This window comes from Myxine glutinosa, chromosome 7, assembly GCF_964187855.1.
Source record: "Myxine glutinosa chromosome 7, kmMyxGlut1.1, whole genome shotgun sequence".
NCBI lineage: Eukaryota > Metazoa > Chordata > Myxini > Myxiniformes > Myxinidae > Myxine > Myxine glutinosa.
In genome coordinates this window covers 107,702,852-107,717,387 of record NC_136267.1, presented here as the reverse complement: position 1 = coordinate 107,717,387, position 14,536 = coordinate 107,702,852, and the positions used below count along the sequence as shown (strand labels likewise).

The window sequence follows — 14,536 nt, the reverse complement described above, 5'->3', positions numbered from 1 at the left end:
ATTAAGGAAGAGCTGCTTGACATTGTGCCGTTAAAAGATAGGACCCGCGGCATCGACCTGAAAGAGACACTCATGACTGTTGTTGAGAAGGCAAATTTGCAATTACCAGAACTAACAGCAATAGCCACAGATGGTGCACCAGCTATGTTGGGATCTGCAAATGGCCTTGTAGGGCTGTGTAAAGCTGATGACCGTTTCCCTGATTTTTGGACATTTCATTGCATCATCCATCAAGAGAACCTGGTGTCGAAGAAGCTGAACTTGGACCATGTCATGAAACCTGTGCTAGAAATTGTGTATTTTATTCGCACTCATGCTCTCAAGCACAGACAGTTCAAAAACCTCATAGCTGAACTGGACGAAGACCTTCCCAATGATCTGCTTCTCCACGGCACTGTGAGATGGCTTTCAAGAGGTAACATGCTTTCCCGTTTTTTTGGACTTTTGGACCCAGTGAAGCTGTTTCTAGCAGAGAAACATAAGGACTATCCTGAGCTACATGACCTCCAGTGGATGTCAGATTTGGGCTTTCTGGTCGACATGCTGCATCATCTGAACAAACTGAATGTAGATCTGCAAGGGAAGTTAAAAATGCTGCCTGACCTGGTGCAAAGTTTTTTCACATTTGTGAACAAACTCAAGCTCTTCCAGACCCATCTTCCAAAGGGAGAGCTCACACATTTTCCCTCCTTGTTGAAGGCAAATGGAGAAGCAGCTGAGGTCACAAAAAGGAGCATTGCATGCTTTGCAACACTGGTTGAAAATCTGCAGCAGAGTTTTGGGGACAGATTCTGCAACCTGAAGAAACAAAGGCCACAGATCACGTTCCTCATCAACCCTTTCACTGCTGAATCGGATTGTTTAAAAGCCCCCTTAGTGGCAGATGAAGCAGCATCCCAGTTGGAGATGATTGAACTTTCTGAGGATGACAGACTTAAATGTGTCTTGAGAGAAGGAACCACAGGCACAGAGTTTTGGAAAATTGTGCCCACAGACAGATACCCCAGTGTCAAACAGGCTGCACTCAAGCTAATGTCAATGTTTGGATGAACTTACATCTGTGAAACAGTTTTTTCTACACTGAAACAAGTGAAGTCAAGACATCGCTCTGTTCTTACGGACACACATGTGAAAGAGTTGCTCCGAGAGATCACAACTGAGTACAAGCCAGACCTGAAAATGATTGTGGAAAACAAAGACTGCCAGGTGTCCCACTGAGGTAATAAACGACCTATGAAAACTGTTAAGCTATGTATTATGATAATTATGACATAACCATAATACATATAATTATTAATTATGTCATTAGGCCGATAATTTGCTGTTGTAGTGTGAGCATGCAGGTGTTGTGCGGCTCTTTGCAATGGTGTGAGGGTTTTTTTTGGCTCTTTATGCTGGACTGGTTAGCCACCTCTGCTCTAGAGGAAAGGCTTTTACCGTGGAGGTTCCGCAGGTCCTTGCTATTATTTCTGCCTACTCTTTTCTTAACCGACTCGACCAGGGACCATACAACCCATGTCATTATGAAGGTCTTTGTTTGAGGAGTTCCTGGAATCTCACGGTATTCTGAAAGAACACATCCATCATTATTTAATTTTATCAATGTGTATTTATGCATCAGGAAGAAGATAATTGGTTTAGGCCATTTTTTGGCACAATTAGGCTGCTCATGGTCGGTCACTTGAGAGTTGCAATTCCACGGGGTATCTGCATAACTCGTGGGAATGAGAGTTGGTGATAGCATAACAGGGGAGGGAAAACAGTTAAATATTCCGTTATTTAAATGAGGTATTGAAGAAATATGTAGTGGTCGATGTGGCAATGCCGAGGGTGCAGGGGAGGACAGAAGGTTGGGGTTGGGAAGGGGGTGGAATAAAGACGGGACAGAGTTGAGACGGAGAGGTTGAATCTTTGTGGGGTTTAAGGGTGGTGGGGGCAGGGGGGGGGGGGAGTTTGAGGAGTTGCGGTTGGGGTGAGGGTGGGAAAAGCTTTGAAGGCTTGGAGTGGGGAGAGGATTGAAGTCTTAAGGTTGGGTGGGGGGTTTGATGACTTGGGGTTTGGGAGGGGTGGGGAGGGGGTGGGGGGGAGGGAGGGGGTTGAGGACTTTAAGTCACATTTTACATTGCAAAGATGTATTGCGGGTCCCTGCTAGTCGTTTTCACCCCTCAGCCCAAATTGGGCTAAGGGGTATGGTCGTCACGGGCGTCGTCCGGGCAGGCGTCCGGGCGTCCGTCAACTTTTGGTTTCCGTCAATTTCGAGCAGAACGGCTTGTCCGATTAAATCCATTTTTGCAGTGTGTGTTGGGGTTGAGTAGTGGAAGGTTCCTTTCGAAAATCGGTGCGCTGCGATTTTCAATATGGCCGCCACGGCAGCCATATTGAAATTGGTTTCCACCATGCATGGGCTGAGGGGTTACGCCCACTTTGCGGTGCTATTTATTATAATATCCAATGGCTGGCAGAATAGCCATGAGGTATGCACACTCAGCTTGTGCTCTCTTGCTTGGGTTTGAATGTTGGCCCGGCTTTAAACTGTTCCCAGGCAGACTGCGGCGTCAATGTGTGTGCCATCCCTTGGATGAATGTTAAACTCGGTGTCATGGGTAGGCGAGCCATAGATGGCACCATGGCCAAATTTGATATTCTTGCCCTAACTACTGCTGGGAGAGGGATGGCAAACCACCCAGCATGATCCTTGGCCGAGCTGTTATGGTTAGAGTATGGTACAAATGTTGGCGTCAGAAGTATCACCGAGTATGGTACATCAGATCGGATTGGGATTGAAGGATGAAAGAAAAATTACAAAGGGGAACAGAGGGAGGTTTTATGACAATGAATAGTATTCGCTTGGGGGGCAGCTTTATGGAGTGCACATACTGTTTTAATTAATCTTGAAAAAGTTTTGCTGGACTGTATTTCCTCATAATACAAATGTTGTCTTTGCTCATCCAAGTCATTTGCACTAGGTAATCTCCCATCTGCTTGGAAATCAGCCAACATCACTGCATTACTGGAAAAAGGGCAAACACTGTGTCCCCTTAACTACTGACCTATCAGCTTACTTTCAATCATCAGCAAGGTTATGCAATCCATCATCGCAGTCGATATCAAATACTTCCTTTTATCCAACAACGCCCTCTCAGATCACCAATTTGGTTTCAGACCAGGTCACTCCACTTTGAACATGCTGCTTCGACTCACCCAACAATGGATGGAGGCCCTCAATGTCAGACATGAGATCAGGGCCATCTCTCTGGACATATCTCCTGCTTTTGTTACAGTCTGGCATCCTGTCTTACTCTCCAAACCCTCTACCTGTGGCATTCAAGGCTGACTCCACACATGGCTTGCTGACTTCCTCGACTATCATTTCCAATATGTGGCTCTCTCTACTGAATTCTTTCATCTCCTCTCCCTGTCAAGGCTAGAGTGCCCCAAGACAGTGTTCTGGGCCCAGTCCAATTGCTGATCTTCATAAATGATGTCTATAAATCTCAGGGAAATCCAGCATCTATTTAGTGGTGCCGCCACCTCTCTGCCGTGACATCCCACATCCTTCAGACAGGAAGGCTGCAGCCTCTTCCCTCACTTTAGACCTTGACAATAACACAAGCTGTGGTCAAGCACTTGAAATTTGTCTTCCAATCCTGACAAATATTACACTCACTCTCTCTGAAAGGACCATCTGACAAACCACCCTTCCCCCTCCTCCCCATCTACTTTATTAACAATCCTCTTGAGGAATTTCAGTCATTCAAACTCCTTTGTCTCACTATCAGCCATGATCTTTCTTGGGCAAACCCCATTTCAATGTTGGCCTCCAGAGCCAGCCCCGACTGGGTATCCTTTATTGTACAAAGTATTTCCTTGGCACACCTGAACTCCTATCCTCCTACAAAGCCTTCATCTGTAGCTTGATGGAGTACTACTACTCTCCACTCTGGAATGGCACCACTGCCTTACACCTTTCTCAGTTTGACGTCGTGAAAACCAACACCTTCAATATTATTGGAATCTCCTGCGATGAAGCCGAGTCTATCACTATGCCATCGTAGACAAGTCGGTGGTCTCTTTGTCTTCTACCGCCTCCCTTTTGGTCTTGCACCCTCTGCTCTTTCCATGCTTTGTTCACCTTTCATTTTGGAAATTAATTAAAAGAGACTCAGGAGAGTACTTTGGCATTTTGAACTACAGATGAAGCACACACCAAACTGGTGTCTTCACTATGCAGATTCATACCATGCAAGTAAATTGCATTCCATGCAGCCTGAATCTGGATAGGATAAGACAAAAGTCAGAACACTCATTAAACATAGCTTCCGAAGACAGACATTATAGAGATCACTTGTAGAGCTTGATCGTGAGGTCTTAAAAGAAATTCACCAATTAGCCAGTGCGATTTGAAACTTCTTTGGAAAAAAGGGAAGATATAATTGAGCATGTTGGTTGGTGGTTGGTTATTCGTGTTGACTTTACAACACTGTTATGAGTCAGCTGCTGTTGCACTCGGAGTGGGCCGCTGGCGATTGCATTCATTGGCAGGTTGGAAGAGCATTCTTGCTGCCTATGTCATGGTGCTCGGATATGTTGGTGGCCTACTGGGTGGAACAAGAACTAAAGTTACAGTATATATCCTTGCCACTTTGAACCCGTGCTAGGTCACGGTATAGCCATCGTTTCTTTTCGACCACAGCTCCAGGAGAGTACGTCGAGTAGTGTGAAACTGAAACTTGATCTCCTTCTTTATAAGTTTCTTTTATTCTGTTGCCAAGGGCTCCAGCCAAGAAAAGACTCTGAAGTTTGAGCCACATATTCACTTTTTTATCCCCTTTATTTGTGTTTTGTTTGTGTTTTAAGGCAAATGTTCGACAAAGGCAATTTCCAGCTTAGAATCATAGTTAGAATTTAAGCTTGCAGGTATTTTTCCTCAAGTCTGAAAACCTTAATGAGGTGCAACCATCTGGTTCTTAATTGAATAATTCCCTCGTGATTATCTATCTCTGCATCAATTTTAACTGCAATTTTGCATATGCGTTGCTGTTAATTTATCCAAGGGGTCAATTTTATTTACACGTTTATGATTATGTTCTTTAGGCATTGTATGTAATTAATAATTCATCTTTTGTCAAATAAGTTTACCACTTGGTTTCTTCCACTCATTCATTCCCACGTGCCTTTTAGATAGTTGAATGAATGAATGAATGATCGTTTTAAGGCCATTTCCCTCTGCTAGAGTGGGGGTTAGCCCTTTTAGATAGTTGATCCACTCGATTGATTTTCAGAGAACGTTTGCTAAATTTGGCACCTGAAGTCATAAAAGGCGACTGGGTCGCATCTTGTTTGTCCTTTGTATCATCATGACAATATGATGCCATTATCAGTGGGGAGGAGGTTTGTGCACACATATCGACGTAGTTCCTGATAATAGAGATTACAGTTTTCAATACAATATCCTCAGTAAATATATTTGAATAAGGGATTTCAAAGTCAATTTACCTCTGCCACCGAAGGTGGATGGAGGTTATGTTTTCACCCCTGTCTGTTTGTTTGTTTGTCCATCTGTGAACAAGATTTCTCAAAAAGTTGTGGAATGATTTAAAAAAAAAAAAATTGACGGAGAGGTAGTGTATGTGACAAGGACGAAATGATTAGATTTTGGTGAAGATCCGGATTCGGCTAGTAGAATATTTTAAATGATTCTTCACCAATGGGATATATAGCAGGATATCCAAAAAAAAATTAAAAATAAGATGAAAAAAATAAAAAAATAAAAAAAAGGCCCAAAAACGATATATAGCAGAATATCAAAAAAAAAAATTGTGGATGGATTTGGACAGAACTTGGTGGAAAGGTTGGGTATGTGACAATGACAAATGGATTCACGTTTGGTGAATATCTGAATATGTATTCGGATATGATAATTATTTAATTTTTAAGTGATCCTTCACCATTGAGAAAAAAAAGAAAAAAAAAAAGAAAAAAAAACCGTTTAGAGGCCATTTTTCCCCGCAAAGCGGGGGTTGGCCTTTTCGGGGACCGTGATAGTTGTTTTTTTGGTCCCCTTTTTGAAGCAATGTTTTACGGCCGGATGCCCTTCCTGACGCCAACCCTTTTTGCCGCCTTCAATGACAAACAGGGAATTACCAGTGAACTGGTACTCAATTAGCCGACCTCGGAAGGATGACAGGCTGAGTCAACCCCCCTGGCATTAATTCGGCGATCAACCGAGATTCGAACCCAGGATCCTAGGATCCTAAGCCGGCACCCTAGCCGCTAGCCCAACACCATCCTTCACCATTGAGAGGTCGGGTGAAAAGCGATACATACGATATCGCACGATATCTCAAAAAGTTATGGACGAGTTATGACTAAACTTGGTGGACGAGTTGGTTAGGTGACAAGAACAACCCGATTAGATTTTGTGTCAGGTCCGAATCCAGATCCGGCCTATCAGTGGGATAAAAAAACATAAACTGTTCAGCCTGGCAGTGGTATGCGCTCTACCGAGTGCCGTTCTAGTTCATTAATGCAATCAATGCATGTGCAAGCTCTTTCCTCAGCAATTTAAAATAAAGGAAACACACAATAATATGAAAAACCAGTCATATATGCAGATAGTATGGGATGGGGGTGGTGAGCATGCAAAATTTAAAAAAGCAGCAAGCCAATCCTTTTACAGCAGCAAGCCAATACTGACATACTCACCATTAGAGCCGCTTTGCTGCAATCACAAGCTGACAGTCAAAATAATATATTTGATAATAATATCACAAAATTATAATCATTAGTTGCCAACCTTACTTCAAAAAAAAAAAAATAGGGGAAAAAATATAAATCGTCAATTTCCATGCGTATAACATGACAAATCCGCATACAGCACACATGCAGATAGACAAGCAGGAAGAAAAGAAGAAGAAAAAAAAGATGGAGATCATCATGCTTACAAATGCAAATCACTGCACCGAGTGTTTCACAAAGCAAGAAAATAAACAAACGAAAAGTTGAGTCCCACCTCACCTTCCTTTGTTGGTACTTGGCAATCCCAGAAAGTCCAGCCACAGTCATCAGGGCTCCACTGCTAGCAAGCACAACTCCAGAGAGTACCTTGAAGAGCACCATGGTGTTCTTTGTGGCGTTGTACGAGAGTATAAATGTGGCCAACCAAAGTACTTCTCAAGGCCGCAGCATCTGCCTGTAGACAGCAGACTGAGTGAGCTTCGGTGTAATAACTGAAACTCTAGAATAAGGAGGTGCATACCTGCTGACGCATTAAAGTAACTAAACCTGATAAACAAGTTTCTTTCAATGAATATATGAATATAATTGTTTAATGACACAAGGTAAAAGTGGTTCAGAATTTTTTTGAAATATTACCCTGAGGAAAGCATGGGTTCTTGAAAAGCGAGTTTAAAATCGCTATATGCTGTATCATAAGACAGAAGTATATGTTATGCTATACTGACTTGAGCAGAACATATCAGTGGCACTTTATTTAGGCCATCCCTCCGCATAAATATACTAGCTTAGATGCATAGAGTGAACTCACCGTGTTTGTGCCATATGTACATTATTTACACAAAATAAAAATTACTCTTCCAGGTAATGCCCCTTGCCATCATTATCCTTGTATGCAATTTAAAATGTACCTTCCTTTAAAACCAAATTGCATATACTGTAAATCTCTAGGAAAGAAATGTAGCTCGCTTACTAGATCACAACGGATTACTCTTTTCCAGAGATATCCTGGGATCATTTTTCCTCCACAACCGAAATACATGACAGGACACAGCTGGCGTTACCTCCACACATGCAAGTCATTGTGCTCAGAAATAAAGCTCCCCCACGGGCAGCATTTAACCAGAAAAGCTGTTTTAGTCTAAATTACCTACACATACACTACATCGCCAAAAGTATGCGGACACCCCTTCTAATTAGTGGATTTGGCTGTTTCAGCCACACCTATTGCTGACAGGTATATATAATCAAGCACACAGACAGACAATCTCCATAGACAGACACTGGCAGTAGAATGGGCTGTACTGAAGAGCTCAGTGACTTTCAACGTGGCACCGTCATAGGATGCCATCTTTCCAACAAGTCAGTTCGTCAAATTTCTGCCCTGCCAGAGCTGCCCCAGTCAACTGTAAGTGCTGTTATTAGCGCTGAGGAAGCGCCTCTAGCGAATGACTTCCAGCCAGTGTAACGCGAATTCCTGTCACAGGAATTCTGAGATCATATAAGTGTGACGTGGCAGTTCCTGATTGGTTCGTGTTGGGGAACCCCTTCTCGCTGCCGACGTGACGTAAATTCGCGCACGCGCACTGGTGAAGCGCGAGATTCGGCCCAAGGTTCTGTTCCTGCTCGCCATGAAGTTGGTCAACATGTGCTTCTGCACATGCCCGAACCCGAAAATTTGCCCGAAAATTCCATGCCCGAACCTCAGCGCAATCCAAGAGGATTCACTTGTTGTGAAGTGGAAACGTCTAGGAGCAACAACAGCTCACCCGCGAAGTGGTAGGCCACACAAGCTCACATAACAGGACCACCAAGTGCTGAACCACGTAGCGCGTAAAATTCGTCTGTCCTCGGTTGAAACACTCACTACCAAGTTCCAAACTGCCTCTGGAAGCAACGTCAGCACAACAACTGTTCGTCGGGAGCTTCATGAAATGTGTTTTCATAGCCGAGCAGCCACACACACGCCTAAGATCACCATGCGCAATGGCAAGGGTCGGGTGGAGTGGTGTAAAGCTCGCCGCCATAGGACTCTGGAGCAGTGGAAACACGTTCTCTGGAGTGATGAATCATGCTTCACCATCTGGCAGTCCAACAGACGAATCTGCGTTTGGCGGATGCAGGAGAACGCCACCTGCCCGAATGCATAGTGCCAACTGTAAAGTTGGGTGGAGGAGGAATAATGGTCTGGGGCTGTTTTTCATGGTTCGGGCTAGACCCCTTACTTCCAGTAAAGGGAAATCTTAATACTATACAATACAATGACATGCTAGATGATTGTGTGCTTCCAACTGCGTGGCAACAGTTTGGGGAAGGCCCTTTCCTGTTTCAGCATGACAATGTTATGAGTCATTAAACACAAACACATTAGTGCACAAAGCGAAGTCCATACAGAAATGGTTTGTCGAGATTGGTGTGGAAGAACTTGACTGGCCTGTACAGAGCCCTGACCTCAACCCCAACGGACACCTTTGGGATGAATTGCAATGCCGACTGCGAGCCAGGCCTAATCGCCCAACATCAGTGCCCGACCTCAATAATGCTCTTGGAAGCAAATCCCCGCAGCAATGTTCCAACATCTAGTGGAAAGCCTTCCCAGAAGAGTGGAGGCTGTTATAGCAGCAAAAGGGTTTGGGGGGAGGGGCAACTCCATATTAATGCCCATGATTTTGGAACGAGATGTTCGATGTTCGGTTTACACATACTTTTGGTCATGTAGTGTAGTAACAAATCCATTACCAAACAGTTCAGAGGTGAGCACTCTACTAACTTGGGATATCCTGCTGTTCCTCAACCGACAACACGATGCCTGCCCAAATATTAACCGGCCTCAACACCATCCAATTATTAACCAGGCTCCATTCTGCTTCGCTTCAGAGGAGTGATGGAATCAGGCGCATTCAAACCAATAAGTCAAAGCTACATGGATAAAATTAACAACACATTGCCTACAATAAGGCATAAGGCAGTGTTATTAATTATGGGCATGTTTTTTTTGGTTTTTGTTTTAGTTCATTTGTACACTTATCTTCGTTTTCGCTTTTTCATGAGGCAATGCAAATTTGCAGGAATGTAATATTACAGGGACACAGAAGGGCATTCAATTCAATGGCACGCTCACCCTTGATATGTCATTCTCCAAATTCAAACCTCATGAGGAAGAATTCCGGTTAAAAGGCATTTGTCCTAATGTTGAATATCGAGAAATGGAGAATTCAGAGGATGCTTTCCCTTGAGGATATATCAAGCTAATTGTCCTGTGTTTGCACTTGATTATGAACATTAGAGGATAGCATGATTTCCTTTCTAAGAGTAGGCCTTGTGTGCCAGTACGCTGGCAAAAATGCTCTTTGAAGGTTGAACATGTGGTCACCAGAATCCTTCCCGATCTACAACCTCAGAGTAAAATTCTACAACATGGGCAGAAGCAAGAAAATTAATATCTTTGCTTTATCCCCATTTCAAATAAGGATGAATACGACTGCATTGTGTGTTTTGTTTGGGTTTTTTAGTGAGTGCCATCAACTTGTATGTCTTGCTATGCCCTGTGACGATATTACATTCCTATAAATGTGCATTGCTTTATGAAAAAGCGAAGACAAGATAAGCATACAAAGCAACTGTTTTCAATTTTCAAGTGTTTGTTTGTGCATTTGTACGTTATTCTTTCACGGCCGAACCACAGCACCGAGAGGCCCCAAATTCTGGGTGTCGGTACTTCAGACTCATTGCAACGTTTTAAGCTTCTGCACGTTTGCCTTGACATCCGTTTTGAGGCCACCAAAGGAAGCTATAAAGTGCATCTTGGGTTGAGGGGTCAGGCAGTTGTGTCACAGGCCCACATGCATGATGCCAATAACTCCATAGCTTTTCAATGTCCAACACGTCCCGAAACCACCGCCGGGAAAAACCCACCTCCCACCTCACCCTGCCCTACCCCCCCTGGGAAGTGCAGTCCCTGCTAGTTAACTATATATTGATAAGAGCATCTTTGTCACCATGACAAGCGAAACATGGCTGATGCTTTCTGGGTTAGCCCTACATTACAGACTAAAGGTTAAAACATCGGTCGCACCTCGTTTCCCACGGCAGTAAACATTGCCTACTCTTCTCATCTTTTAGCTGATAAAATCCATTGTTCACCTTTAACACCGATGTCTCTCTTTGCCAATGTATTGGTGCACTTAAAGCAACACAAACTGCTAAATTATCTCAACAGTGAACAAGAACAATATGCCTCAGAGATGGAAAACTGAAATCAAATGCAGCATCCCTGAGCTGGTTTGGAGTGCAGATGTGACAAGTCAAACCCAAAAGCCTTGCCCAAATGATCCATCTACATATTAGGTATACAGAATTGATATGCTTTTTTTTTTTTACTGCGCCGCTTCTCTTCCACATTTCCCATACACCCTTACATTCCCCAACTATCCCGACAATATTCTCTTAACCACCGCGCCTCCTCCCTTGTCCGCATATATTCATTACCCTCCTCCCTTCCCTCTGCCTCTCTTCCTTTTCTTGTCTGTTTTTCCTCACTTTAACCCTACCCCTCCCGCTTTCCTACACACCAACGCAATGCGTAGATGGCCCACTATCGGGCAAGATTAGACAGGATGGCTGAAACGCAGAGGTACTGAAAGTTGAAATGCAATTGCCAAATTCCACAGAATATAACATTCAAACAAGTAAATTCAACGCACATGTTGCAACAGAATACGATATCAAGAGAAACATTTCTGGCACAAGAAAAAAACCCAGAGAAGAACACAGCATCGACATGAAGACAGCTGAGGTAGCATCAGAAATGAAAGCCAATTTTGCATCTTCAAAGTCTAAAACTAATTGTGTTCAGACTCCAGCAATACTATTCCTCTCAAAGTGCATTCTAAAAGGGAGAGCCACCAAGTGGTCATACTCCAAATAAGGCCAAAGGTTCCGACAGTGGTAACCCCTTCATCAACTTCAGGGGTAATGGGGAGGGGTTTTGTGAAGCCAAAGCTTGTGTAGCGGCCAATATTGTAATTCAGGCACAATGAGAAGCAGACGTGCTGCACCAGTTGAACGTGCATATTTGCGGGGGTTCGCTGTGCCTTTCCATTGCGTCGGTGCGGAAGGCGTGTGGATATGACAGTCACTTTTTTCCATGACGCTAAATGGGGAAAGAGCTGCAACAGAAAGGCTGGGAAAATGGAAGGAAAGAGATGACTGTCTGGTGATGTTAACCCGTGGCCTCCCCAAAACACTTCACATTTTCAAAAGCCCCTGTTTAAGAATACTTAATCAGATTTTATGCTTAAGAGGTGGAATTAAGTAGCATATGTTATTTGAACCTTGTAAAAAGCTTTTGAAACCATAAACCAGCCTATTTCAGTCCCATGCAGAATGAAGGCCTCCCTCAATTCATGTTCATGGGTGTTTGTTCCACTCGCCATACACTGCAAAGAGCAGGTTGGCGAGTGAGCATCCATGTGAACCGAAACCACACAAACAAGTACAAAAAAATAAACAAGTCTTTCACTCCTCAGGTAAACAGAGAGCTCTTGTGAAAAAGAAACAATGACAAAAGTTTCAGTGTGCTTTAATTGTGTAATTTAAAATACAGTACACTCGGTTTAGAGTTTTTAAGGTGCAAATACAGCTAGCTGTTTGTAGCACTTTGGCATACAAAATCAGAGGTCGTGGCAGAGTTAGAACACAGAAAGGATCAGGATACAACAGAACAAAATGAATAAAAGAAAGAGGGGAAAATGCCAACAGCAGGACCGACAAGATCGACGGAGATGGGCAAACAAGGGATTAGAGTAAGAATGAGGGGTAGGAGAAGATGAAGGGGTGGATAAGATGGATACATTTGAGCAAACTATTAGGAAGATAAAATTGGAAATTCGGCGGTTGGTGGTTTCATAGGGGTAGATAATATCATGGTTTTGGATGGGCGATGATCTGAGATGATGGTGAACAGCGGTTTTGTTGACAAAAAGGGAGGAATGAAGTTGGAGAGTTTGGAAGTTGGATCCACAGGTGAAGAGGAACAAATGGGTGGAGGTGAGCAGTGATTCTAGACTTTTGGAGTTTCCCCAGAAGGGGGTAGATGGTGTACGACACCCATTGTTTGTCCAATTCTGCCTCTATCTTGGCCTTCAACTCTGCTGTTTGTGTTTCCCCCACTCTAAACTGCTGCGTTTGGCCTGTCGTGTCCTTATCTGTTCAGTGTACTAATTCTAGCTCTTCCACAAATCTTGACTATGTATACTAAAAAAACCCCCAAAAAAACCCAGCTCCTATCTCAATAGAATAATATCAGAACCTGAATGACTGATCAGCACACAATTTCCTGCTCTTTTCTGGATGATTAGGGATCTTTAGCTTTCAATAATGTGCTTGTAGACGGCACAGCCGGCTATACATCCCGTTTGATAACATCAAGGTTAACAATCAACATAAACATGCAATCTGATTTTTTTTGTAAACTGACATCTGCCATTGGAGATGAGTGGGAAAATAAATTGCTGATGTGGATGCAATGTCACAACAGGTTATGTGGGATAAACACATAGGGCCAAATTTAGGAAAGGCCTTTAGCAAGCGTCTTGCTAACACACACCTTAACCTTAAACACTGACAAAAATATTGTTGTATGTACATAGCTAGCCACACATCTAAACAGCAATTTATAAAGGGAGATAAACAGCCGATTAGCCTGAGAAACCCCGCACATATCTCTATATCTCCAACATCCAATTGAAATAATGCAGTTGCATAGAATCACAGCATCACGGCCTTATTGGAGGGGATTCAGTGCATTGCTCCTTATTGTAGATTGCTCCAGGCTATCTTCCACTAGATTCAGTAACCGATGAAATGATTACTTTGAGCGTCTGTAACTCCGGACAAATTTGATATTGTCATACTTCGTCAATGCATCTATTTTCAGATTCTCAATGCACGTTGGCAAACTGCCCCATTCCTAATCTTTTCTGCCTTTTCTTGAGCTAATTCAAGCACTCCTAATGTATCCACATTCATCGCCCATGTAAACTACCAATTATAGACCATGCAATTCTTATATGTCCCTTTACTATATTTATTCTCTACAGACTAATACAACAGAACTGTAACCAACTATATTTATAACTCCAGTATTAAGGAGTAAATCTCTGCAGACTGCTGTAATTACCTCCGCCACCAAAGGTGGATGGAGGTAATGTTTTCACCCCTTTCTGTCCGTCTGTCTGTCTGTCTGTCTGTCTGTCTGTCCGCCTGTCTATCTGTCCATCTGCCTGCCCATCTGTCTGTCCATCTGTCTGTCCATCTGTCTGTCTGTCCATCTGTCCATATGTGAACAAAATATCTCAAAAAATTGTGGATGGATTCGGACGAAAGTTGGCAGAGATGTAGTATATGTGACACTGTAGCGGCTGCCGCTGGGTTTTCACAATCGCCTTGCACCTATCAAGGACGCGGAGCGATCACCATGCCGGGCTCGTCCAGGACGCCCGGGCAGGCCCGCGCTCAACTTGCCAGGCCTCGGTCGGGACGCCCGGGCATGCCCGGGCATGCCCGGGCAGGCTCGCCCTCAACTTGCCAGGCCGCAGCCAGGACGCTGGGCCACGCCCCCTGGCGCCGGGCCTGGGCAAACCCCCTGGGTTAATCGATATATATTGCTGCCCGATAAACGGGTTTTCAGAGTGCCTGAGTGTTTGATTTCATTAAAGCAACTCGGATGAATTCTAGCTTTTTGTCGCGTCCATTCTTCCGATCGACGTGGGAGCCCCAGCTCCTTCAACACCGACGAAAT

At 43.7% G+C, this 14,536-nt stretch overlaps 1 protein-coding gene across 10 annotated transcripts in view; it reads right to left on the bottom strand.

The window, feature by feature from the left end:
• Positions 1 to 14,536, bottom strand: part of GPD2 (glycerol-3-phosphate dehydrogenase 2) — a 274,919-nt gene that overhangs the window by 189,774 nt on the left and 70,609 nt on the right. For 8 of the 10 annotated variants that reach the window (XM_068123084.2, XM_068123092.2, XM_068123088.2 and 5 more), the window contains one exon: positions 7,018 to 7,192. In XM_068123084.2, coding sequence (XP_067979185.2) covers positions 7,018 to 7,119 — 102 coding nt within the window. In that variant the 5' untranslated portion in view covers positions 7,120 to 7,192. Of the gene's footprint in view, positions 1 to 7,012; positions 7,193 to 14,536 lie in introns of those variants that run through there. The other 2 variants (XM_068123093.2, XM_078782095.1) reach the window with 2 other exon arrangements.